At 39.0% G+C, this 27,459-nt stretch overlaps 1 protein-coding gene across 1 annotated transcript; it reads right to left on the reverse strand.

Annotated features, from left to right (window-relative positions):
• On the reverse strand, positions 1–25,620 carry HACD2 (3-hydroxyacyl-CoA dehydratase 2). The gene is made up of 7 exons (XM_044438095.1): positions 25,406–25,620; positions 19,252–19,369; positions 18,484–18,502; positions 16,247–16,335; positions 10,698–10,819; positions 8,855–9,033; positions 1–7,424 (listed from the first exon to the last, which is right to left on the reverse strand). The coding sequence occupies exons 1-7, from the start codon at positions 25,555–25,557 to the stop codon at positions 7,342–7,344; spliced, it is 762 nt and encodes a 253-aa protein (XP_044294030.1). The 5' UTR covers positions 25,558–25,620; the 3' UTR covers positions 1–7,341.
• Positions 25,621–27,459: the final 1,839 nt, after the last annotated feature.

Consider the following 27,459-nt stretch of genomic DNA (forward strand, 5'->3'; position numbering starts at 1 on the left):
AACCCTTCAAAGAGATGTTTTATTATTAACTCAGTGTAACTATCCATACAAATTAATATGATTACATTAATATATTATTGCATTCCACATTCATTCAATTTTATTTATGCTATAATGCTTAGATATCACTTGTCAGTATGCCAAACCCCAGGCAGATGCAATTAATTTATTTCACAATAATAATGGGGTAGGGTGGAGAGAATGTCTAAATCTACAAATCAAGTAGGAATATCTTCTAAACATGCATAAAAAGTTGTCTCTCAGGGCTCTAGATAACATTAGATTTCAAAATATTTGAAAACATGTATGTTATTGTAAATTACCTATAAAAATTACAACAATATTTTTCACAACATAGAAAATAATTACAAAAAGGCTACAATTTTATCAAATTCTATCACATGAATAATGTGCATAAAAATCCAGTTGTATATCAACAAACATTTTAGATGAAACATTACTATTTAAACTGGCCTGTATACACAAATGCCAGTCACTTCTGTTAGATTATTTGAAAGAAGCAGTAATGTTTGTCAGAATCTGCAGTTATTTTGCAATAAACAACAGTTCTCCATATTAAATCTTTGTCTCAAAAAGGAGCAGTCTCTGCCATATGATTCTAGATCAAGATGAAACTAAAGTTAATATACAAATTGAGCAATTCCAGATATATCACTTTTACATACATCACAAAGAACATCATGGCACAAGCAAATAGCTGCTGCTACGGCTCTGTCATATGTGCAGTCCATAAATTTATAATCGGCGTACGAGGACTTGTCAACTACATAAAAAATGGAGCCTCTAGAGGTGCCTGATCCTGTAAAGCACACTTCTTACGTTCTTCAAACAAAATTTATTCCTAATCTAAGAATACTGAGCTTACATTATGAAGAAGTTAACGCATGTAATAAAATGCTGATGTTTCAATTCTAATCCAGATTCTAAAGATTGTCTTCATAGGAATTAAGAATAAGGCAGTCCTGAAGTAAAATCAAGTAACTGTAACAGCCATTTTGTCAATGGAAATAAAAGCCAGTGAAATTAAAACCAAAGACTAGAGAAAATCTTACCTTGGGGAGTGTTTACCTTACAGAAGGCTTATTTACATGTGTGAATCTATTACTAACCATGGATTCATCTTTCCAGAAAAAGGTATATGAAATGGACAACATAATTAAGCAGCTAATACAACAGAGAACCTTCCTACTCACAAATACATGCCCCAAAAACTTTGAAGTGCATGTATGCACACAGGGTTGCCCTTTCACTCCATTCAGTGACCTGGGGAACAATCCTTGTGTACAACAACAAAATCAACAATGCACATATATATGTTCCCAGACTCCCCAATGCGGAGTAGTCATTGTTTGCTCAGCCTGACTGAGGCTGCAGGGCAACAATGGCCATTTTAGTCTTTTCCTTTCATTTACAATGCTACCTTTCTTCCACAGTTGTCTAAGGCACTGGTAAGCAATTTCTGACTTAGCAAACCAAGGATGCTATCCTATGCATGTTTAGACAAGAAAAAAGATGTACTCTTCCCAGCATGTCCGGCTAGGGCAGAATGCATTCTTCACATACCATTACCCATATTCTGATATCAGTTTCCTGAAGCTGCTTTTCAGAAACACACACCCCAGTACAGTATTACAAAAATCTGCTGGCAACATAACTTTTGGCCCTTACATGAAATTTTGAACAGGCAGCTTCGGAATACAGCAAGAGTCCTTTCCTATCTTGTAACAGGATTTGCTGACAAAGATATCTTTGCTGGTACCATCTATTCATGAATTACTGGAAAATGTATGCAACAGCCATGTACGTAGCACACAGAAACTTCAAACATCACCTTTGCAGTACCTCAGCAGATGTCCTAGAAAATTATTCTAGTCTCTAATTTCTTGGTTCCATTCTAAGAGATCTTACTTTCTTTTCAGTCCTGCATCCAGTTATAGTATTTGGCTGCTGGTCTGTTTGCTCAAAATGGCATTCTAGCATAAGTTCTCTGTTTTCTAATGTACCTTAGTGACTGGGTAAGCCCCTTTTTTTCTCTTCATCTCTTTAAGGTAGAATGTATCTGAAAAACCCAAGAATAGTCCAGAGAGAAATCTGCCTAAAGATGTCAGTCATCAGGTGATGAGTGCTGCAATTCTTTCCTGCCGTTCTGAATAGTGCTTTGAGGCAGTGCATTTGACAAGTGAAGGTATGTGCAGGGGGATTGTAGATTATACAATCCAGAGATCTGTCATTTTGGAACTCTCTTGTTCAGAATTTTAGACTGAGGCAGACTAGGCCAGTTTCTCTATAGCAGTGTCATTTCTGAATTCACCAAGGAAAATATATCACTTTAAATATCCTATCCTGAGTTAAGGGGTTAACAGGTTTAACTGGAGCTCTGTGATAGCACAGTTCTGAAGGAGCAAATTGTTTTCCAGCAACTGATTGTCCTGCATGCCTTTCCACAGCCAGCTCTCCGTCTTTTTCAAATCTCTTTGGGAAATAGCAGGCAACTTAAGTAATTAAAGATAGGGAAAAGATATACATTTCATTTCAACTGTAAGACAAAAAATGTTCTCTCAGATTGAAACATAAGCTATGGTTCCTCGCCATCTGATTATCGCACGTGATCCTGTTCAGGTAATGACTGCGCAAAAAGACAGGGGCTGGGACTTTCCATTTTACAGCAATAGGATGAAGTGATGGTAAAGGGTTCCCATGACACTGCATCATCAGTTTCAGGCAACGTTTTACAGAAAGGCCATAAATTCACATCCCATAGTCCCATTGAAATATGAAGCTTCTGCCTCTCAAAATTTATATGGACAAAACCATGTAAGGACTGGCCATGGGATGTGCTAGATATTTACTTACTTACTTACTTACTTACTTACTTACTTACTTACTTATAGCTTTTCTATTTGTTTAAGGTTTTCTATCCTGTTCCCTACAAACGCCTTGGGACACCTTACCATAGACTATGGTAGATATGACTTACCATGTATGAGTGACAAATCAGACTACAAAATACAGTTTTATCCATAGTTGGGACTTTGCATCTTGGGAAAACAAAATACAAATGGAACAGACTACTCTGAAGACTGATGTAGAAAGAGGGAAGGGCTACATCACAATACTTCAGTGCCCTTTAGAGCACAATCCTAGGAGACTGTGAACCCCTGTAGATGGAGGCACTCTGGAATCAGTGCCTTCTCCTGAACCTAAGCCTGGGCAGGCTCAGCAGGAGAAACAATGGATACATTTTTGCCTCCTACTTTTTAACATATTTAAGGCTAATGAGCCTGTCATCTAGCTGAACTACCTCTTGGTGAGTGAGCAGGGGAACAGAGGCTTGTGGATACCACAGATCCATGGCCTTCCCATACTACTATTGTGCCCCATTTTCTCCCACCTCAACCTTCCTCCATCTCAGAAAAGAAGCTGTTGCACTACTCTGTGCTGTGGCTGAGATGGCTAGATGGGAAGTCAGAAGAGTTTTGTCCCAAGACAGTAGCTGTCCCTATGGTCAGAGGGAGGGAAATCCATACCATATTAGTGGTCCTTCAAATAAATGATTGCTGTGCCTAGAACAAGATATTTATGTCCAAAAGACATTTGTTTACATAACCATGTTTCTGTAAAAGCCCATGAAACCTCCATGATAGACAATCATTTCAAGCAAACCAGAAAAGCTTCTTTTGGAAGCACAAAAGTATTTGCATGCTGGATTTGTAATTAATGAAACTGCAAAAAAATGGATTTTTTAAAAGGAAATTTCTGACCTACATTGATTCTTAAATGCTGCTGCTCTTTATCTTTCAGAGCTTGAGAGATATTGAGCATGGCCAAGGAGAAAACAACAAAATGGCAAGTAACTTGGAACAAAAACTCACGTAAACGTTACGATACCCAAGAAATTCTGAAAACAGGCTTACATTACTTTATAGCCACAGGAAGCTAAAAGCAGCTTACAAAATACCCACACAATTGATCCTACAAAGCATTCACAGCATTTCATACTACAAGGAGCCACTGCAGTGACTTGAAGTGACTGCAACATTTGCAAGAAAAAATGTTATGACCAATGAAAAGATATGCATGTGTGCATTCAACTGTCATATGGGATAGTAGATATAAGTACCTCGGCTATGTGATGCAGAGATGCAGTAAGTTGCAACCCCCCTCATTTTCTGCTATGAGCTACGTGCCGCAGAGCTGTAGCAGCAGTTTGGAATGGATTCGGCATAACTGTGTTGTGCTGATAGAAGTTAATCAACCAAGAATAGCTGCTGGATAAGGCAGTGGAGAATTCTGTAGTTTCCATTTCCTCCTTATCTGAAAAGTATATGCAGAGCAGAAACACTAGGCCAAGAGTTGCCCTTGGTATACCTAAAGTGTTGCTTCTGATGGGCTCATCAGGATATAACAGATTTCTAGTATGATTTATATCGTATCTGGCAGGAATAAGCCTTTTCCTAGAATGATCTTTGAAGAATCACTTGCAGAAGGAATACTAAGCTCTCCAGCTGAAACACAGATATAAAACAGAGGCAGAGACTTCTGGCATCTTGAATCATGTCCATGTATTCCTCCCGTGTACGAGGAAAAATGATCACTGTAGGCAATAAGTTAAAGTGATGGACCATATGACTCTTCTGAGTTCCTGAGGTTTACACGGCTGTCTGGTAATAGCTGGCTTGCTAGCTACAGAGAGTACTACCAGAGTCTATAAGTAAATACAAACTATAACCTACCTATCTAGCACATTAAAATACATCCACGTGGATGTCCTACCATTCTGTGTAGAGCTGGTGACTAAGCTGCAATTATGTCAGTGATGAAAGCAGCATTTTCTTCTGCAGGCTTACAAGGGGCCTTGACATTCAGAATGCAAGGCTTGTATTTGACCTACACCCATCATAGCCATTAAGGGCACTGTGTACAGTAGTCAACCCATGCAGGATGCATTCTTGCAGAGCAGGTGCAAAAAAAAAAGAGTTAATGTACAACCGCTGTTTTCCTTCAAAACAGTAAAGTGGATGTGCATTTACTTTCTGTACAAGTCTCAGGCTATGAATCATACAGTAGAGGCTGCTGCTGGATGCTATGTTGTTACAGATGGTACAGTGAAATAAATTCTGCACGCTACAATGACACTGTGCATCTGAATCAGAGGAAATAACTGAGCTGACTGAAAGAAAAATACCTCTTCGGACAGAATAGGAATGCCAAATGTGAGTCAAATGATTATTTTTCCTAGGGTAACAGAACAAAACACACTAATAAAAAAATTAATGTGATGGAATGAATGTGAGATAACCTGCATGCCACCTTTAGGAAAGACGCAAATGGGTATAAGATTCAAGCATGAACAAGCTAATAGTATTTTCTATTGGACCTCACTATCAAAAGAATGAAGTTACAGATTATTTCTCTTTTTCTCATACCACTTGGGCTAATCATTAAACTTTAGCTTTCTTCAAACAGAAGGAAAACCTGGCTATTTTAATAAGTGTTAAACAAGGCCCTAAGTGTAACCATTAGTGTAGTCTACCAGACTATTCTGTCATTGTTATGTGCTGTCAATTTGTCCCCAGCTTACTAGAACTCCATGAATGAAAACCTATTGTGTCCTGTTCACAACAGACCACTGCAGCCCTTCCAAGTTACACCTGCGGTTGAAGCCATCTCTTATTTGGTCTTCCTTTTCTTCTGCCTTCAACTTTTCCTAGTATGACTGCCTTCTACAGAGAAGTGAGGTTGGCCTGCTGTGTCTGAAGTATGACAACTTCTAGGGAAAGCTCTGTCCTGATTAGCTCTAGAACCCACTTCTCTGTGATGGTCTAAGCAGATTATTTAATTAAAATTGGTAAAATTAAGATTTCTCATCTGTTATTTTTGTGAACACTCCATCCTCTGACTGTGAACACTGTGAAGAAATTTGTATTTGCTAGCCTTAACACTGCCTTTAAGAATAACCTCAGTTGTGATGTTAAAAACAGTTTGAACTTTAAATAAGCTTGTTTAAAGAAAAGGCTTTCTTGATAACTTATAGAACTGAAAATTAAGATCAAATGTTTTTACCTTCAATTATACTTGTACAGAGTTACCTGATATATTTGGATAGTTAATTCAAAAACATGAAATAGTTCTCAGCCAACATCAATGTTAGTTGCACATTAATTTATATTGTGTGCATCTCGGTAAAATAGGGTGTCAAGTAGAAAAACGATGTAAGGAAAGCATTCAAGAACTGCAAGAAAAGTTTGAGGTAATAAGATTTAGTTGCACCTTTAGAACACACATTGTTGTGCACTGTGTACTATTTTAAGGCTCCACTCTGCAATACTACTCAGGATGTTATCTTATTCTCCTGCCCTATATGCACGTAAGCCTCCAAACTTGCAGGCTTACATGCATCCAATGGCCAGAGCAAGGTATGAGGGTAGCTGTCTCCATCATCACCATTTCTCACCCAGGCTTCATTTAGATGGCCATTTTCAGACACCTAGATCAAGTGCAAGGGAGAGGTGAGAAAAAGGCTAAAGCACTGACAGAAATCAGCCTAGGTAGATGGCTCCAGATTCCTTTCCTTCTCATACCCCAGCATGCCCCCTTTGCCCCTCCCTGAGGTGTATTTTCGCTCTCAGAGAGGCAGGAACATGGTTCTTTCCACACCAGCCAGAGGGGGGCAGGACGGGGATTTGACCATCAGAGTTTGAGCACCAAGGTCAGAGTACCTCAGTGTTGGGACTCTTTGGGTTACAGAATCCTGTGGGAGACCATGATGTTAGACACTAATAGCATGTGCCCTCAGTTGTGCCATTAAAACCAATTTTACTGCCGCAATCATTGCAATAGGCCCAGAATTTCAAGGAGTATCGCTTCATCAGATCCAAACTCAGCAAAGTCTTTTGTAGGAGTTAATCAGTCTGCTCACAGCAGTTCTAGGCAAATTGTTTAAAACATTCCTGATAATATTTCTGACAACAACACACATAAGTATTTGACACATAGACAAGCTTTAAGAAAGAAAATAATCTTAATACTTGATCACTCGATCCATCAACTTATGTTATCAAGGAAGATTTTAGCAAATAAATTAAAAATAAAATAAATGAATGAATGATAACAAAGTATGTTTAACTGTAATATATAGACAGAAAAGCCAGTTTCACAGGATGATGACTTGATTGAAAAACCGCAGGTGTTCAAATATATTTTTAGTCATTTACCAAGCTTTTAATTTTGACTTTCTCATTTCAATACTCTTATAAGCTTCTGTTTCTGTAACGTGTGTGTGACTGTGTGAATGTGCATAATTCTGACCAAAGGATGAAATTACTCAGATTTCTTGTGTTCTTCAGTAAGTGAAAGTACTTTTCTTCTCTGATGTAGCATGTGAAAATATAGTTGAGGGAAGACTGAAAAACAAAACAGAATTATGTAAATAAAAGTCAGAATTATATCTATACGCAGGTCAATTAAAATAATGAATTCACATATATCATATCTCACAAAATGCAAAATATTTATTTTTTCTTTTTGAACATACTGGTAAAAACACAGCAAGAAAGGATAATTCGTCTTGACTCCAATCAACTTGTCTTGACCCGAATCAATTCGTCTTGACTCGATTCAGGACATTGAGGCAGCCATGACAGTGCAAGAAAAGACACTCAGAAAAGAGGACTTCCAGAACTGCTTCAAAAAGTGGCAAGAACAAGGGGTTAAGTGTGTTCGAAGCAAGGGGGAGTATTTTGAGGGGGATTAATGGCAATGTGTCTTTTACTATATTTTATTTAAACATTTGCCGAATTTTTTGATCACACCTCATATATAACTCTGAACTTAATTTGTTTCAGGAGGTCGTATTTGCTGTTTAAGTTTACTGAAATGGTATTGTTTAGGATCTGAGAACAGATTAATTGATTTTCCAATATTTCTAATGGGGAAAATTAATTTGGACTTCAAATGATGCAGAGTTCAAATGGCCTCCTGAAATGAATTAAGTTTGAAGTATGAGGCACTGCTATATTTATATGCTGCCCCATATCCCAAAGGGATCTCTGGATGGCTTACAATAAAAATTTAAATAAAAAATAAAAATTTGTTGCTTAGAAGTCAACATTGGTCACTCTATTTTTAGGCGCAGTTAGACTCTTTCTATCCCTTGCCTCCTGGTCAATTCTGTATTAACTGCTAGAATGAAATGCACAAAAGAGACTGAGGGCACTGCTGTATTTTGCAACTGTATGCATTTGCCACGCAGGGCTGACAGATTTGAGTTTTAACAGCTACTGATCAAAGAAACTGCTGCACTCTCAGATATGCCAGCATTATATACTGTTGGATATGCATCATCTTTGATTCAAAACATTTTTATATGTATCACAGCAACTGAAGTTAAATGTTCTGTTTCAGAAATTTCTTATGCTCTATTAATGCTGACACCAAAATTCTATCTGTGTACAAGAACCTGAATGAACGATCAGTTGTAACAAAGATATATTCCCTGCATTTTATTTTGTCTTTTATTATATGCCTATAGAAAAGATCAAGAGAGCCAAGAATTCCGCAAGTGCCAGGGACAAGCCAATTGTGTGATACTAGTAAGACTGGGGCAAAGTTCAAAAAGGCCCTTGTGCTCCACCCTTCCACCACGCACACTCTGTGCACTGACATGTATGGCTACTTTTCACTATTGCAATTCCCACTGCTGTTAATGTTTGCTCATTCTGGAATACTCAAATACAGGAAGCTAAGACACAAAAGGACTCTCGGCATTCTAAACTAATTTTAGACACATAGGATTCTCAAGCACATAACAATTTTAACTGGGTAATACACTTACTTGGAATATAGGATAACATGGTCAGGATCAGGAATGTATAGTAGTCAAATGAGAAATTGTATTTGTTAGGTAAGCTAATGGAATATAAATTGGATCGCCTCACAAAGGGCAAAGCAGCATATATTGTGAGCAATTCTCCTGAAACTCCCATTGGATACAGTACAATGAACAGTGTGTACCTAAAAGACAAACATTTATATAGGCATAAAAATCAGAGAGGCAGACTCACAGTGCAATTCTAGGCATGCTTACTCAAATATAAGTCCCACTGAGTTCAATGAGATTACATGGTACATGAGAACAGAAGTTTCAATTTAATATCTGAATTAATATGGATTATGTTTAATTACTTGAGAGAGGCTGTGGGTTGTCTATTGGGTAAATTCTGGGTAATTCAAAGCTACAGTCTTATCTTTGTGGTATCTAAAACTATATGCAAGCCTATAATCAAAAGACAGACAACCTAGTGCCCTCCAGATGTTTGGAGTTCAAACTCCCATAAGGTTCAACCAATATGGCTAAGAGTCAGGACTGTGAGAGCTGTAGTCCAAACATCTGGAAAGCACCAGGGTGCCTACCCCTGATAGCTACATTTCCTTGGGAGAAAATTTTCTGAACTCAATGTGATCAACATTTGACTAGACAGGTACAGGATTGAAGATTATATGTGCTTCCCTCAAGGGGTCTCTGCCTATCTGAAAGCTTGCCGACAAGACAAAGGGACACATTTTTGTCTCTCTTTTTTAAAATCACGCTCTTAGCAAAAAAGGGGGGGGGGAGAGTTAAGAGGAAATTGACAAAGAGGAGTGCAGTGGCAATAAAGAAATCTTGCTGTTTGTAAGAATACTTCAGCCTTTTCTGAGAAAGGCATCTAATTAATAAATAATTTAAAGACAATGATAAATCCAATAACAGTAAAAAAGGTAATTTAAAATAGAACTATTTGTGACATAGTTCCAGTTAGATATACTGTATTAGAAGAGGTTTAAATGTCTTCACAATTTCCAATGAATTATCTGTTCTTACTTGTGTGAATGTTTAAGACTGGGCACATTACTTAAGAATATTAAGAAGGTTTCATATAGAGCTCTAATAAAACTGAACATTTTCTGGAAAGTATTTTAAAGGCATATCACATAACCTTGGGTTGCACGATTCTTTTAAAAAGTTTAAATAGTAGCTGCCAAAGTGGGGTGAAGGTCTATGTCAGGACTGAGGCTCCAGTACATGCATGGGGTTAGGGGATTTTTAAATTTTATTTTATTTTGTGCCGTGATCCTTATATAACACCCTGTGGTGTTGCTATTTGGAATCAGGGGAAAGCTCCTACAGGCACTCTGGGATGTGACACATGAGGGACAGGTTAAACCTTCCTCTGTGGTTGCCCATTCCTGACTAATCTCTCCCCCTCCCTCACTGCCATATGCATAGCTGTGCCCACTGCTTATGCAATGGAGATTCTGTGCTTCCAGGAGCTACCCAAAATGAGAAAAGACATTAGTTTCTAGAATGGGACAAGTTAGCATAAAGGAGACCTGCTAACTTCCTCTTTTCCAAAAACTAGCATTTGTGTTTATTTTGGGGCTTGCCTAAATCTCTGTTAAGCAAGCATTGGAGGCCAGTTGTGCCACAGAAGCAGCAGGGCTTGCAAATTGGAAGCAGCAGTGGTCCCATCCATAAATAGGTAGTGCTGGGCACTGCCAATTATACGTTAACACTTTTCTTACTTGTAAGACTAATTTCTCTTACTTCCACCCTCATGTAATTATTAGGAAAAATATTTCTGCTGATGAATAGTTTCTCAGTCCAGTACTGGTGAACTGTTTAAGTTTAATGTCCTTACCTGGCCCATTTGATGATATAAGGGAGATGGTTTAATAAACTGAAAGTATAAAAGGAATAACGGATTATCTCTGTGATCGTCCAGGCGATAACAAAGAGGAGAACACTGTCTTCGCTTTGTACCTAATAAAAAAAATGCAGCTGTTGAAAGTTGAAAATAAATTATAAATTCTTTAACATGCCACACTATGTTTTATAATCTCTATCCCCAGGCAGCAGCATTGTGCTTTATGGACCTACACAAATAGAGGTCTTAGGCCAGTTGTCATTCCAAAAAATGTCAATATTAACACAGAGATTCTTATCTATTAAATTATGGGGGGTTGTTTTAAAAAATAATCCATTTTTCCCCAACAGTAATGACTTCAAAAACAGACTACTTTATTGCATTCAAGGAACAGAATACAAGCTGAAATAAGCCTTGAAAAACAAGTGCCTTTTTAACACCTGAATATAAGACACAGGAACTCATGGCAGGGGACCCTTTAAACTTTACCTTAGTTGAGTTGTAGTCCCTTTTCTATCAGAATGCTGTGCAGTTGAGGTAAATGTCAAATGACTCAGTTTGACAATAAGTCTGCATCCATGACCCTAAGTCATTTAACATTAACCCAGCATAATAAGCCTGCTTCTATGACCCTAAGTCCTTTAACATTAACCCAGTAGCATGGAAGCCCCTCACAGAAAAATAACCAAAGTAGGCAATGCTGAAAGGCCCTCCCTGTCAATCCATGATCCAAAACTTGTCACCCCCAATGTGCCAGTGTGGTATGACTGTTAAGAGTGCTGGAGCATCTAGCAGCACCAGGTTCTAGTCCTGACTCAGGCATGAAGGCCACTGGGTGATTTTGGGCCAGTCAGGTTGCAGCTGTGGAGAATATAGTGGAGCTATAAAGGAGCATTGGGCTCCTTGCATGCGAGGAAAAGGCAAGATATAAATGTAATGCAATAATAATAATAATCCCCTCCTCCTCCTCCTCCTCCTCCTCATCATCATCATCATTATCCCCCAGCTCAGCAAACATTCAGATCCCATTATCTAATAAAGTAGATAAACAGAAAAATAAAAGTATGCTTCCATTCTTCAGTTTCTGGCTGTTCAACATTTTACAAAATTACTCTAAATGTCAGCTAATACGATGGCTCCTCCTCACACGACTGCTTTATGGGCTAGGAAGAAACAGAATTATTCAAGAGACAGCCTGCTTTCTAATGAGGACCTTGTCAGGCTATATTGGTGGTATTGTGGCTCCCATACCATCATAGTAACATAAGCACAGACCCTAAAAATCCAGTTTTGTCTATCCTGTTAAATGTAATGATTGGACTGCACCCTGCAACTCTAGCTGCAATGCTGATGTTAATTCTAGCAGGTTTGCAAGATGAATAATATATGCCACACTGCATTATATATTGTTCTTCTCTAGTTCTGCAATTTGAGAACAAGAACTACCCACCTCTGTCTAGCAGGGATATTAATTAAAAGCAAAGTTTGTAGATCAACTCCATAAAAAAACCCTGCAGACTCAGACCTAAATAAGCATGCAAAACTTTTTAGTGCACAGAATTTTTATTTTGTATGATAAGGGCTTTGATTATGTGGGATGCTGTTAGTTCTCTGCTATATCCAAAACCTCAACCAAACATCCATACCTGTTGTTTATAAACATATGCACACCCCATGTACATCATACATCCTACTATATTCTGTCTACACAGTGGGTATGACCAGGTTTGGGCAGCATTTTGTACCCTGCCTCTTCCCTCAAGCCTTTCACAATCACTTTAATCCTTTATAAAAATGCTGTTTAATTTATTTTGTTATGTTGTTTCTTCAAAGGAATAATAGAATTTGAAATTGAAGCTTTGTCTCACTCCCCTCCTCCATTGTGGCTTTTAACGAATTGATATTTTCTCCTTCTCCCCTTTTTCTGGCTTGAGTTACTTCAGTCTGGCAAATGTATGTCAGTTCTGCCCATACCCTTGTAGAAGTGCAGTTTTAATTAACTTTTTACTTGTTCCCTGATCTCCCAACACTGAAACAACCACTCCATTATTTAATTAGTTCTTTGAATGTTTTTTCTTCCTCTCTACCCAGGTGTATGTTCATGTCTTTCAGGAACTATGATCATATCATTTTAAAATTTTACCATTACTTTTAAATAAAATTTGTGCCATTTTTCTAAAGTGACTTTTAAAATTGATTTGTAAGAGTGTGTTCAGCACAAGTGATGGAAGGATGGAAATTTCTTCATTTTCAGGAATTTGCAGGCTATGAATTTATATGTTATAGTTGTATAAGATCCTTTAGTACTATCTTTTTTAAACATTTTATTCCTTTTCTGCATGTTATTTAAGAAAACAATAAAAAATTAAAAAGAGTGTGTTCAGCACAAAGAAAGAAATTTGTAGTTTTTCCATAGAGAAATGAAGAGGTCATTTCAATTCTGCTTTTACTTACGTCATGAAAAAAGAAAGTGGTAAATATCTGAGACAAGCTAGTCTCTGGGGAACAAATAAAGAAGTTCAGGTTTGTAAAAATATCAGCTTCTGTTGCTGGAACTGACCAGGGAGTATGCCTTCCAAGGCAATTTGTCTGTGTTTTCATATTGTGCATTTTTAAATGTGCTACTGAGCCATCTTTCATCCAAGTGCACAGTATTCATGCTCAACTTCTTTCACTCCAATGTACTTTGTAGATCTTGCTATATTTTGCACCACTTTTCAGATTTCAATTTCCCTTGCTATTACTTTTTTAATAGCACCTCAAAATAGCTAGAGAAGTGGGGAAGCAAAGATACTCAGTCACTTCAAATATTAAATTCATACATCTTAAAGAAGGAAGGGTAGTGCTTAAGGGACCTATGGCTAGATACATTTTCGATAGTTTAAGAAAAGGTCAAAGAACTATGGAGATTACTTGATATGACTTAGGCTACTTATTGGCACTTTAGAAATTGGAAATTCCACTGTTGATGGGATGCAACTTCATCCCTGTATGCTGCAGTCCTGGTTCACTACTATGCTTGCTGTTACTTTTTCAAAACCTCATAAACACTGCTGATGTCCATTTAACTTTAAATTTAGTTAGGTGGTTATTATCAACAAACATTCTTCTAAAACTGGTGTATTTCATACTATTTAGTGATACCTACTGATGATACAGAGTATTATTTTATGTACAGTTTAGCCATTTTCCTTCTTCAGTTGAGAAAAATAAAAAACTTGACAAGTGACATTAAGATATCCTACTGCTTAAAAACCATCTGCAATATAGTCAGAGTCTATAACTGCTAGCCTTTATAGGACTCCTAGGTTGTTTATGAATGCAATGAAACTGACAGATAACTCACTGCTCAAAATGAAATTCAGTTCTCTCTCCCCCAGAACTGACATTTAAGTACACTACATCATCAATCCACAATTGTGAGAATATTGTAATTACTAAAATAATAGTAAAGCACAAATTGTGACTCCACCAGAGTCAGAAAGCATTTAAAGACCTGCCCCAGACTAGTTTTTGAAAACTAAGTAGTGCTGATAACAAGTTCATGCTGGCCAAATCATTTGAAAGTTAACAAATTTGCAGAAATATTTTGTATTTCCTGAGGCTAGTGTTGTAGTTCAGTGATAAGCTTTGTCTATTCTCTTCTGCAAATTAAAAGTCTATCCAGTTCCTGGCATTCCAGAAAACAGGTCTCAACTCTCCACCTACTGAATATTGTCAACAAACCATATTAACTGAACAGAACAATTTTAGCAGTACCAATCCTTAAAGAGTGAAACCACTGAAATAAGCATCAAAGCAACAGGATTTGAAAGTGATAAAACCGAGAATCAGATCATGTGCCTTCTATGGATTTTCTTAGGCTAGGTGCATATGCCTAGACGATTTTGGGCCTCTAAATTTTAAAATAATGAACTTTCTTGGGGTTACAACTGGTACCTTAGGCTCTGGCAGGAAAACCAACAGCACAGCCATGTTTAAAGCAAACTGTTCTTGAGGTGTTCAGAGGAAAAGGTATACAGCATTTGGAACTATGCCAATATAAATTTTCATGGCAAGAGCCTAGAAATTTGAAATCTATTAGTACAGAACAATACCTGATGATTCAAGTAAATCCAATATAATCTAGCCAAAGTAACTAATAAACAACTTGTTACTTTGAAACTAAGGTACATTGAAAAGGACATGCCTGGATGAAGGCAAACATTTAATCTGCTTACTATGCTGATTTAAGCCAATCAAATAAAACACATAGGATATGGTATTATTTTGATTTTTTGCCTCAGTAATTTATTTTTGCTTTTCCAGTCCTCCCAGGTTTAAGACCACTTTTTCATTCCATATTGAAAGGTTAAGAGAGCAGGATACAAACTAAGGTTAGGGAGACTTGCTTGAGATTTTATTGAAAGAGCATTCAAATATTAAGGAACAGAAAAACAACAACATGCTAACAACTTGACCATCCCAGGAATAACAAGCACATTCTTCAAACATTACTGAACTATTCCATGCAATTAGGCACTAAGCTTCTGGAAGAAATAAGCAAAACTAAGTTAAGAGCAACATTCACATTTGATATACTACAACTGGTAAACACTGGATTAGGCCGATCAAAAAGAATGTAAGACAGTTTTTTCTTCTTCAAGAGAGAGTTAGATCCAAGAGCAATCTGAACAAATAAGACTATTAAGTATTTTTCATTAAAGAGCATTAACATAATATGAAGGATTTCACCAAAACACAGAACACAGTATTCATGCATCCACATGTCATGTCTTACAATATTTGTAACAGCAGAACTTGTTCAGGGGGCACAGGTACGTTGCTATCCCTTCAGAAAAAAAGCAAAATAATGTACATAACTTTCATCTCTGAAGAGAAGTATGTTTTAAGTATTTGTCACCAAGTTTTTCATTATAGTTATTTGTCTCAATGGGTTTGTCACTGCAGGATGAATACCACGACTATACTATTACAAGCCTAAATATTTGGAATCTGATGGTATGCAGTTCAATTCTTATTACATTTATTACTAAGATAATAGTTTCCAGTCAGTAATGCAAATAACTGCATTATTTTTGCACAATTAAAATAGTGCAAAAATAATGCATTGATGCCTTGAAAATACAGACATGCTATCGGTCTCCTCTTCTTGCTCCTTCTCTCTTTGCTAATAACAGAGCAAGCTAGTTGAATATACAGGGCACTAAAAAAAAGGAGATATTATGGTTGAAGAGCATATTGATAAATATTTCACATACAGCCTATCTGACCCCCTTATCCAGCATTACAATCCTTCTTTCTCTACAAGGGAAATCTTGTATTACAGTAACCTCTTCTTACAGAGATGGCAGATTGCCAGGAAACCAGCACTATGGTATATTATTGAGATAGTACATTAATTGATATTGGTTACACATTTCATGACACGCAAATAGTTTACGCACAGATGCCCACAGAATACACAAAACAGGTACACTATAAAGGAACACCAGATATAAAAGATTTGAAGAAAACTGGACAACCTCTTTATTTCAACTTACCTCTTTTACGCTATGGGTTATTGCCCATGTCAGAAAAACTCTTGACATCACCTGGAAAGCAGTCAGGACAACAGAAGAGGGAACAATCCCTATAAAGATAGTTTAGGATTGGTATATATGCTCAGTTTCAGCCCTCTAGAAAAGTTTTACACTATATCTTATAGTAATAACAGTATTCTAAAAACACTTTAAGTGTATTGAAAAGCTATCTGCTATATAAACTATGGTATGAAGTTGGTTTATTTTCACTAATCATAGTTACAACCAATTGCTATTTTTCAGGGATCAGGTATCACAACAAACTACAATTCATCTGAAGCAGAAGATGGGCTGGCTGAGGGCCAACAAACTGAAACTTAATCCAGACAAGACAGAGGTTTTGTTTGTAGGTGGCTCCCATGTCCAGATGAAGGATATCTGCCCTGTCTTGGATGGGGTTGCACTCCCTCTACAGGACAGGATCTGGAGCTTGGGGGTGCTTCTGGAGGTTGAGCTGTCCCTGGAGTACCAGGTTGACTCAGTGGCCAGGAGTCCCTTCTATCAGCTCCGGTTAATTTATCAACTTTGACCATTATCTGTACAGGCAAGACCTAGCAACAGTAATCTATGTTCTGGTAACCTCTCAGTCGGACTACTGTAGTAAGTTCTACATAGGGCTGCCCTTGAAAACGGTCTGAAAATTACAGTTGGTGCAAAATAGAGCAGCTAGGCTCTTGATGGGGACTAATAGTACGAAACATATAACACCAGTTCTCTGTGAATTACACTGGTTGCTCATTGAAGTCTAGGCCTGCTTCAAGGTGCTTGTTTTGACATATAAAGCCCTCAACAATTTAGCACCTGAATATATGAAAGAACATCTCCATCCATATAATCCTACCTGGACCCTGAGATCATCATCAGAGGTCCTGCTCCAGGAAACTGTCTCTAAAGAAACCTAGGAAAATGGCTACCCCCCAGCAGGACCTTCTCAGTTGTGGCACCCCATCGATGGAATCAACCTCCAAGAGATATTTGTCAAGTGCCATCTTTATACATATTCCAGTGCCAAACTAAGATGCTTTTATTCAAGCAGCATTTTAATTGTTGATGATTTTAGTTGGGATTTGATTTTAATTATATTATAATGCAAATTATAGTATTCTCATTTGTGACATTTAAGATAATTCCAATCTGTTTTTAAACTACTTGGTGTTCCTGCTATGATGTTACATTTTGTTATTATTGGTACTGTGGTTTTAATTGTGTACTTACGATGTTTTATGTTGCTGGTTTTTTATTATGTAAACTGTCTAGAGAACCATTTGGCTATAAAAGTATACAAATATACCCTTGCAAGACTGAAGCATTGAATGAAGTCAAAGTAATAACACTTAGTGATAACTGGTGACCCATTTTCTATTTGATTATTAGGTGCAAAAAACTGATAATAGCTATCTTCAACATGCTCTACTTGTGAGGCTCCAGATGTATGTCGAATTACTATTGGTGCCAAGTACTGGACAAAACAACCTATGGTTTAAACCAGTAAGGCAACTCTTGTGTTTTATAAGAAACGCATTGTGAATTGACATTTTTTCTCTCAACAACCAATCATTGTTTTTGCTGAAACAGAACTCTCCTCAGATAGAAGAGGGACAATAGCAATTACACTTGACTGCTGCTGGGAACAGCAGAATTCTTCCATGTATTTTACATATAGTACCTCATATACTGACTACACTTTTATGTGGGGATTGTTTATGAGACTGCTATTTCAATTCCTAACATACTTTCACTGCAATAGGCAACTATACAGTGGTAAATATCCGAGGTCCTGTGGACTTAGAATTAGAAATCCTAATGCTCTACACTTGCTCCCCCGCCCCACAGCTGGTATGGAAAGAACTATGCTGGCTGCTTCTCCGAGGTTGTGAATCAGGCTTGCTGAGTCGAGCAAGGGGGCATGCAGGTGGAGGAGCATGCAGTGGAAAAGGCTATAGCCAACAGGTTTTACCATTTACACATGGCGCCCTAGCCCCCCTCCAGGGTGCTTCCTTTGGATGGCTGAGTGAATGAAATGCAGGGTGCAGGCACAGGGCACAGCAAGGACTGCCCCCATGTGTCATGCCATGCATGGGATGTCTTTGAATCCAGAGGCAGAGGACACTGCACTGCAACCTAAACTGACTAGCTTTCTGAATTCCCCTCTCCCCATACACAATAAAGAAATGAAACATGGAATCACAAAATCTTACCTACTGCACAGTGCACGATCTAAAACAAAAAGAGCATTTCAGTCAGTAATAACTAAGACTTTTCAATTAGCAACATACATTGGCTTTATTGCAACAGCAGACTGTATTGTGACTAAGAACAGTACTGTCGTTTCTGTTACATGCGCATCTTTCATCTGTTCAGTGCCTAATTTCCTCATCTACATTTTTCTTTGTTGTGCAACCAACTTTCAGAAACACGTATGTTAAGGACAATTTACTAAATCCCCCTTAGAATACCACCAGGTCTGTCACATACTAGTAGGACTAGCTTTTCAGCTACCACACAGTAAAACCATCCCTGTCTTGGGTCCAACACTGCAGAGGAACATTTCAGATAAAAAGGGAATACCCCTCTAAAGAGGATTTAACTTCCCTTAGTTAAATGGGGTCCTATGTTCTCTTGGCTTGAAAGTTTTATCTCTTTTCACAGTAAGAAGAAAAATAATGTTATTTTTTTTAAAACTGATTGCATTCTGCAAAAACAGCCACAAGAGGGCAGAACCTCAGAAAACAAATTAACTTGAAAAACATAATTTCAGTATGAAAAGTCAAACCTTCTATGTTGCTTTTTGAAAGGTATCACATGTCAGACTACTTACAATGTGATGGAATAAGCCTTTACTCACTAATAGTTCAAAAAGTATTGAATGCAACACCAAGGAAGCAAGTTTGTAACTAAAATGCGCAGGAAAGACTAATGGCAGTGAAACAATGTGCAAAAGGGTGCATTCCCTGGAACACACCTACCTCAAGCAAGGCTCCAGTTTGGAAGAACTTCAAAGGCTTTTCTATTGAATAGTAAAGGTTGTGGTAGCTGCCTGTAGCGAGGTATGCTCTGACTAAGCCAACTGCTATAACAAGCCATCTAGAAAACAAAATATATCAAAATATGATGTTCTTAGTGCCTACAGAGAAACAGCGCTGATAAGGGCTGACAGCAGGAATGCCACTGATATGGGCCAAATTAAATAGCAGCAGCCTTTTCAATGACTGCTTACAGTTATTATGAAATCTGATTGTAAAAAAAAAAGAAGAGGATGCACAGGGCAGACCTCCCTCCATCTGGCCACACCTTACTGCTTTGAAGCCAGTGCATCATTATCATTTTTTCCACACAACTCCAATAATCTTTCAGCTGAGAGAAAACCACCAAGGAAGAGAGTGTTGTAAGCAGCAAGTGGTAGAAGAGTTTGGCACTTTCCTACCCATAGTACCCACTTTGTTCTTAAAACTGGACATATCCACACTATGTGTATGACTGAGTAATCCTAAATTTTAAAAAGAGAAGAACTTGCCTGTATAACATCTAATTTGGTCCTAAGAACAATTAAAAAAATCATACAACGCAATAGAATGTATTAGCAAGAAACTGTTATCTTAAAGCAGCAGAAATTTTATGTATTTATTCTCCTCCACATAGATACAAAATAAGGATAAAAAGGAGTATTTTATATTTAGTGTAATTAAATATAGCCTATTACAACAACACTCACACTGTATTGCTATTAAAAGTGAGAGAGGTGTTGGTTGTAAAAGAAAGCAAAGCAAACTTTCATTATAGATGGTCATTGTAAGATATGATCTTAAGCATTCCCACACACTTTGGACCCCAAGCATGAAATCCTTTCTACAAACTGAATACATATTATACCTTAGTGAAGATGATCACAGAAGAAATATGCTAATATACCTTTCACTTTAAGTTCTCTTAAATACCAAGTGAACTAAACTAAGGGAAGATATAACACAATTGTCTCCTGAAGGAATGGGTGTTAATACTGATTTTCACTAGATTTGTTTAGATACTATTGCATACAATTTGGAGCTATTATCCTGAAAAGATGCCTATAGAAGAAAAAAATTATGCAGTGTTACCTTTTTAAAAAGTTACAAGTAACAAAAATGAATAGCTTGATATGTTCAATGTCCTACTATTATTGAAATGTTCAGATATTTAAGCCAATGAGTGATTCATATGACTTGAACCAAACAAATTACCAGATTGTAGGATGTTGCCTTCATGGATCACTGCCTTGCCGTGGTGAAGGGGCTTGCAGCTCGATGAAGCTATGAGCTATACCGTGCAAGGTCACCCAAAGTGGACAGGTCATAGCAGAGAGCTCTGACAAAGTTGATCCACTGGAGAAGGAAATGGCAACCCACTCCAATACCCTTGCCATGAAAACCCCATGGACTGTTCTAAAGGGCAAAATGATGTGATGCTGGAAGATGAGCCCCTCCGGTCAGAAGGTGTCCAATATGCTACTGGGGAAGAGCAGGCTAGTTCTAGAAGCACCAGAAAGAATGAAGCGACTGGGTTAAAGCTGAAAGGACACTCAGCTGTGGATGTATCTGGTGGTGAAAGGAAAGTCTGATGCTGTAAAGATCTATACTACATAGGAGCCTGGACTGTAAGATCCATGAATCAAGGCAAGCTGGACGTGGTCAAACCTGAGATGACAAGACTGAACATCGACATCTTAGGAATCAATGAACTAAAATGGACAGGAATGGGTGAATTTAATTCAGACGACCATCAGGTATACTACTGAGAGCAAGAATCCCCCAGAAAAAATGGACTAGTCTTCATAGTCAATAAAAGAGTAGGGAAAGCAGTACTGGGATACAAGCTCCAAAATGATCTCAGTTCGAATCCAAGGCAAATCATTCAACATCACAATAGTCCAAGTCTATGCCCCAACCACTGAAGAGGCTGAAGTTGACCGGTTCTATGAAGGCCTACAACACCTTCTGGAAATAACACCAAAAAAAATGATGTCCTTATCATCATGGGAGATTGGAATGCTAAAGTAGGAAGCCAAAAGATAATTGGAATAACAGGAAACTTTGGCCTTGGGAGTACAAAATGAAGCAGGGCAAAGGCTGGCAGAATTTTGTCAAGAGAATACGCTGGTCATAGCAAACACTCTTTTCCAACAACCCAAGAGACGACTCTACACATGAACTTCACCAGACGGTCAACACAGAAATCAGACTGACTATGTGCTCTACAGCCAAAGATGGAGAAGCAATATACAGTCAGTAAAAACAAGACCAGGAGCTGACTGTGGCTCAGATCATGAGCTTCTTGTTGCAAAATTCAGGCTTAAACTGAAGAAAGTAGGGAAAAACACTAGCCCACTCAGGTATGCCCTAATTCATATCCCTGATTTTATTTATTTATTTATTTATTTATTTATTTAGCAGACTTATATGCAGCCCCATTTGCCTAAGCCTCGGGGCAGCTTACAAATAAATAAATATCATTAGTACAATAAAATACAGTTGGAGACATCCTGGCCAAAGTTGTTAAAATCAATAAATAAAATCAACAATTAAAATGACGTTTAAATAAAAAGGTTTTGGCCTGGCGCCGAAAAGCAAATAACAAATAACAAATACTGATGAATATACAGTAGAGGTGACAAATAGATTTAAGGAATTAGATCTGATAGACAGAGTGCCTGAAGAACTATGGATGGAGGTTCACAACATTGTACAAGAGGTAGCAACTAAAACCATCCCAAATAAAAAGAAATGCAAGAAAGCAAAATGGCTGTCTGGGGATGCTTTCCAAATAGTTGAGGAAAGAAGGGAAGTGAAAGGCAAGGGAGAAAGAGAAAGATACACCCAACTGCATGCAGAATTCCAGAGAATAACTAGATAAGAATGCGTTCTTAAATGAACGGTGCAAAGAAATAGAAGAACAGAATAGGGAGGACCAGAGATCTCTTCAAGAAAATTGGAGATATGAATGCTTCATGCAAAGATGGGCATGATAAAGGACAAAAATGGCAGGGACCTAACAGAGGCAATGTATGGATGTGAAAGTTGGACTATAAGGAAGTCTGAGCACCGAAGAATTGAGGCCTTTGAATTGTGGTGCTGGAGAAGACTCCTGCGAGTCCCTTGGACTGCAAGGAAATCAAACCAGTCAGTCTTAGAGGAGATCAACCCTGACTACTCTTTAGAGGGCCAGATACTGAAGATGAAACTCAAATACTTTGATCACCTAATGAGAAGGAAGGATTCACTGGAGAAGAGCCTAATGCTGGGAACAAATGACAGCAAAAGAAGGGGACAGCAGAGAATGAGGTAGCTAGATGGAGTCACTGAAGCAGTTGGTGTGAGCTTAAGTGGACTCCAGGGGATGGTGGAGGACAGGAAGGCCTGGAGGAATGTTGTCCATGGGGTCGCAGTGGGTTGGATGCAACTTTGCAATTAGCAACAGGATGAAGAAACCTTCATGTCAGGAGCAAATTCAGGACTGGAAATTGAGACGTCCAAATTTAATGTGGTTTTGGGTGCAGCAAAAGCATGATTTGCAATGGAGAAGTTGCAGGAAAGGGGTCACAGTCCACAGCTGTCATGGCAGCTATGAAATGCTGAATAGTGCCTGACACATGAACCCAAAGCAGTATGACCTGGAGACTCCATGGCACACCTAAGACTTCTCCATCAGCTCAGGTGCAGGCAATGTGAGCTGAGGAGGCATGTGTGGGGGAATAGATCATCAACACAGTGGATTAAAGGCAGCATGTCACTGAACAGATTCTACAGGGATGGGGGAACCAATGCCCTGTTTTTGCAGTTTCCAGTGGTATCGGGCTGACAACCATAAAAAGCAAATATTGCTCTAAATCAGACTTGGGCATTGTACGGCCCGCGGGCCACATCCAGCCCGATGGCTGACCCTGACTGGCCTGCATGAGGTCACTGGCAAATTAAAAGTCAATGCAAATATATATCGTCATAATATAGATGCAAGCAATACAACTGCACTGCTTTTATTTTGAAAGATCTGCTAAATTAATAGTGTTGTTCTGTGCTCCACATTTTCATTGTATCATTGTAATGTTTCATTTACTGTTTTTATAGACTTTATAAAATATATATCAATAGAGATATATATTGAGCAGAGCTGTAAGTGTATTGGTCTGGCCCTTAACAACTGTCAATGTTTCTCATGTGGCCCCATAGGAAAATTAATTGCCCACCCCTGCTCTAAATGGACCTTTAGTCTGATCACTCAAGGTTTTTCTTAATCTGCCATATCCCACAAAGATAATTTCAAAGTTCGCTGTATTTCATGGTAGATTGCCTAATGTGAAATTTTTTAGTACACTGATTAAGATACTAAGTAAAGACAACACCCCCCAAGTAATTTGTTTATAGAGAAAAAACTGGTGCATTTGATGAATCCAAACCTCAACTCCTGCTATTATCTATCTCTTTACCCTTCCAATATTATCTTTCTCCCACACCAACTGACTTTCAGAGTAATGCTGAAAGTTCTTTGCATTATGCATTTAAATACCTTCCAAATTGCAACACCCTTTTCAGATCTACTCATGACAACATATCAAGTTACAGCTGGTCTAATGCACTGTGAAGCAACAAGAGATTGTAGATGATACATAATCTGATTTCTTCACCCTGGCTTTTTTCCAGCATGGTTTGGTTTTCTGAAATATTGCCCCCACACCCACACGTGCACCCAAACAGAACAAGGATGAAAGGTAAAAGACAATGGCAAAAAACTCTTGTCTAGGTATTACTTATAGAAAGCACCTTTAGTACTAAAGATTACTTAACAATTGATACCAAAATCACCTCCATGCTGTAGGATATATTTAGATTAGTTATTTTCAAGAAATACCTATGTAATTATAAACACAAGTACTAAGTGTCTACATAGGAAGTATGTTTGCTTAGTAATACTCCATCTAAACTTTCTTCATGAATTAAAATGCTCCTTTGTATACAGGAAACATTTTATGAATCCATAGGTAAGTAACACTCTTCAAACATACCTACTGCTCTGCAAAAAGGAATTCACTATAATGTTAATGGGCCACAAACTACACCAAGGATACATCCCTCAGAAAGTTAAGTGTTAAGATATTAAATCCAGTGACACACATGAGGATAGTCATGCTAATGTTAAGTTCTCTTGCCACTCCCACTTTCATAAAGCAGGAGATTTTAAATATTCTTCCCCTGTGCAGCTTATGCCACCAGCAGACTCTGCACCCACTTCCACTGTTTTTATCCTGCGCACTGCATGGACTAGTATGGCAACAGCATAACTTGCCACATGCACACATATCAGCCACCACCACAGTAGCTTTTAGGAATATCAGTCCTGCCAACTTACTTGGCCACAGAACCTATGTATGTGCATGTATAGAAAAAGAGGCAGGACTACGAGGTGGCTGCAAATAAAGTCCACTTTGGTGTCCTTACCTAAGTTTTCAAGAACCAGTCCAGACTGCACTGTGTCCTTTAGATGATAGCAAATAGGTATTTACCAATCCTGGCTCCACAGTTTATGTATCTTAGTAAAACGAAGGTTTGAGACGTGCTGCATAACTAGATTCCACCGACTACCTGGATGTTCTGTGCATTCCTATGGCCTTTTGAAAGAGGCCAATGGAATCCATTCATTTTAATCTGACAAATGTACAGGCTGCATCATTACAGCATTTAAAGAGGCAATGTGGAGAGCAGCCCCAGTCAAAACCGAGAACCAGAGTAAGACACTATTATCCCCAAAACACCATAAACCTGCTGGATCAGAGGTCAAGGTCCCCCTTCGTTCAGGCGCCTGTTTCCAACATTTGTCTTCCCCCTTACCCTCGAAAGGGGAGATCCACCCACTGCTCTTACAATGGAGGGACGCGAGCAGGCTGCGGGAAGGGCGGAGATACCAGGAGCTTCTCCGCCTCTAAAGAAAAGAAAACCGTGCCGGGAGGGGGGTGGTCCCCGGGTCTATTCACATGAAAGAGGAAGGCCCACCCGGACGGGCAAACGCCGCCATCCCCTTAACTGCGGCGGAACCTAGTCCCCACCATGCCCCCCTCAGTATCGCCGCCTGCCAAGATTTCCCCAGTGCTCTCACCCGGCCGTCATAACCACGTTGTAAATGACCAGGTAGGCCGTGGCTAAGGCGCCAGGGCCTTTCCGCCGCCGGGAGCCCGCCGGCTGCTGCCCAGTGGCTCCACAGCCGTTATCTGCCCGCCGGCCGCCGCCGCTATTAGTGGAAGCCGCCATGGCGCTTCTTCACCCGCTCTTTCTCTCCGACGAACGAAACTTCCGCCGCCTCCTCCTCCCAAGCGACCCCGCGAGGCGGCGCCGAGGAGAGCCCCGTCGGAGGAGCGCGCGAGGGGCGGGCTCGGCGGAGGAGCGTGCATGCTCCGTGCGTTGCCTTATTGCTAGCGTTGGCAGAGGCCGCTTGCTAAAGTCAAAACCTGGGCGAGGACTTTGGACGCGACAGTCCCTGTTCAAACGTTGTAAGGAGCCTGCACAACACCTAGAGAACACGTAACCCCCTCAGCAGTGTCGTAAAAACCAGGTGTGCATTTGCAACGCTGTAAAGGCCTGACCTTTCTTTCCTGTGATCAGCCACCTCAGCAAGCCCTTCTAATTGTAACCCCCCCCCCCACCACCAGCAGCAGCACTTGAGGATTGCACGGCTAAAGAACCCGAGAGGTAAACGCCCTACATCCGTGCTGTTTAGGGTGTTAAAGGTTAAGACTGGCACCTAGAATTTAAACCAAAATTCGATGGCAAAATCTGAGTTTGGCCTTCCCACTTTTTGGTTCTCACCAGGATCTCGTTGACGCCATTCTGTACCAACTGAAGTTTCCAAATAAATTTCAACAGCAGCTTCACATAAAACGCGATACAAAGGTCTAGTTTGAGGTAACCTGCATGTGGATTTGTTATATGCATTGGTACAGCTAGGTAATTTAAATATTTAGACCGTGGTCCTAATCGTTTTATGGGGGGGGCAGCTTTAGATGGCCATGTGCATTTCTTAAGTTATAAATTACATATCGCAATGTGCACCTCTCTCCATAGGAATCTACCTTGAGGTGGGTTTCAGAAGCCCTTCCTTGTGTGCGTCCATCAAGAGTAGCTTGTGAGATAGCAGTTCCAGAACAAATCTCAATTAGTTGAAAGCATTATTAAAATAGAATTAGTAAACAAATGGATGAATGAGTCCTGCTGGGAAAAAAACTCAACATAGTTCTGTAAAGGTAAGTACAGTCCTACCTTTCAGAGTTCTATGAGAATATTTAATGTAATTGAAAATAAAACTGCTAATATTATACTGCCTTTCTACAAATCTATAGTATACCTGGACTTAGAATACTGTGTACAGTTCTGGTCACTGCATCAAATAACAGAAATTGTAGAGTTAGAGAAAATGCAGAAGAGAGCAGCTAAAATGATTACACGATTGGGGAAACTCTTCTATAAGGAAAGTTTACAACAGCTTGCTTAGTTTGGAAATAAGTTAAGGGAAGATATGATAGAGGCATATAGAATTATGTAAGATCTGAAGACTTTTGAGGCACCTTGTGGTGAGAGAGGCATCCCATCAAGCATTGCAGAATTATGTAAGATCTGGAGAGGAAGACTTTTGAGGCACCTTGTGGTGAGAGGCATCCCATCAAGCATTGCAATTCCAAACCATGTAAGGCATTTTAGGTTAAAACCAGTACTTTGAATCAAGCTTGGAAGCATATAAACAGCCAGTACTAGTGAGCCAGAATTGATGTTGTGTGTGGAACCTTTCTGGTTCGAGTTACGGGTCTGGCTGCCTCATTATGAATCTGCAGTTTCTAACCTGTCTTTGTTGGCTGCCCTAAGCAGAGTGCATTTCAGTAATCTAGTTTAGAGATTAACAGGCAGTAGGGTACTGAAACCAGGCTATCCTTGTGCAGAGAGCAGCATGGCTGGACCACCAGTAAAAGGCATCTGGTAGCACTAAGGGCACCTGAACCTCAGTTAACAAAGATGGTGCAAAGGTGATCCCCAAGCCACACACTGTACTGTGATCCCACATTCAGAACCAGTTTCACACCACTGCCTAGGTCAGCCAACATGCAAACCTGCAAAACCTTGTGTTTTCAAATTGTTTCAGCCTCTTTTTCCAGATCATTCTGG

This window comes from Varanus komodoensis, unplaced genomic scaffold (assembly GCF_004798865.1).
Source record: "Varanus komodoensis strain SLA01 unplaced genomic scaffold, ASM479886v1 scaffold32, whole genome shotgun sequence".
Lineage (NCBI taxonomy): Eukaryota > Metazoa > Chordata > Lepidosauria > Squamata > Varanidae > Varanus > Varanus komodoensis.

What these genes read in the sequence shown, in the direction of transcription:
- HACD2 (XM_044438095.1), bottom strand. Translation starts at nt 25,557, where the DNA reads ATGGCGGCTTCCACTAATAGCGGCGGCGGCCGGCGGGCAGATAACGGC. An exon ending in TAACCCATAGCGTAAAAGAG is followed by an intron (nt 10,820 to 16,246) that starts GTAAGTTGAAAT and finishes TTTTTTTATTAG; the next exon opens with GTACAAAGCGAAGACAGTGT. An exon ending in TATATCATCAAATGGGCCAG is followed by an intron (nt 9,034 to 10,697) that starts GTAAGGACATTA and finishes TTTGTCTTTTAG; the next exon opens with GTACACACTGTTCATTGTAC.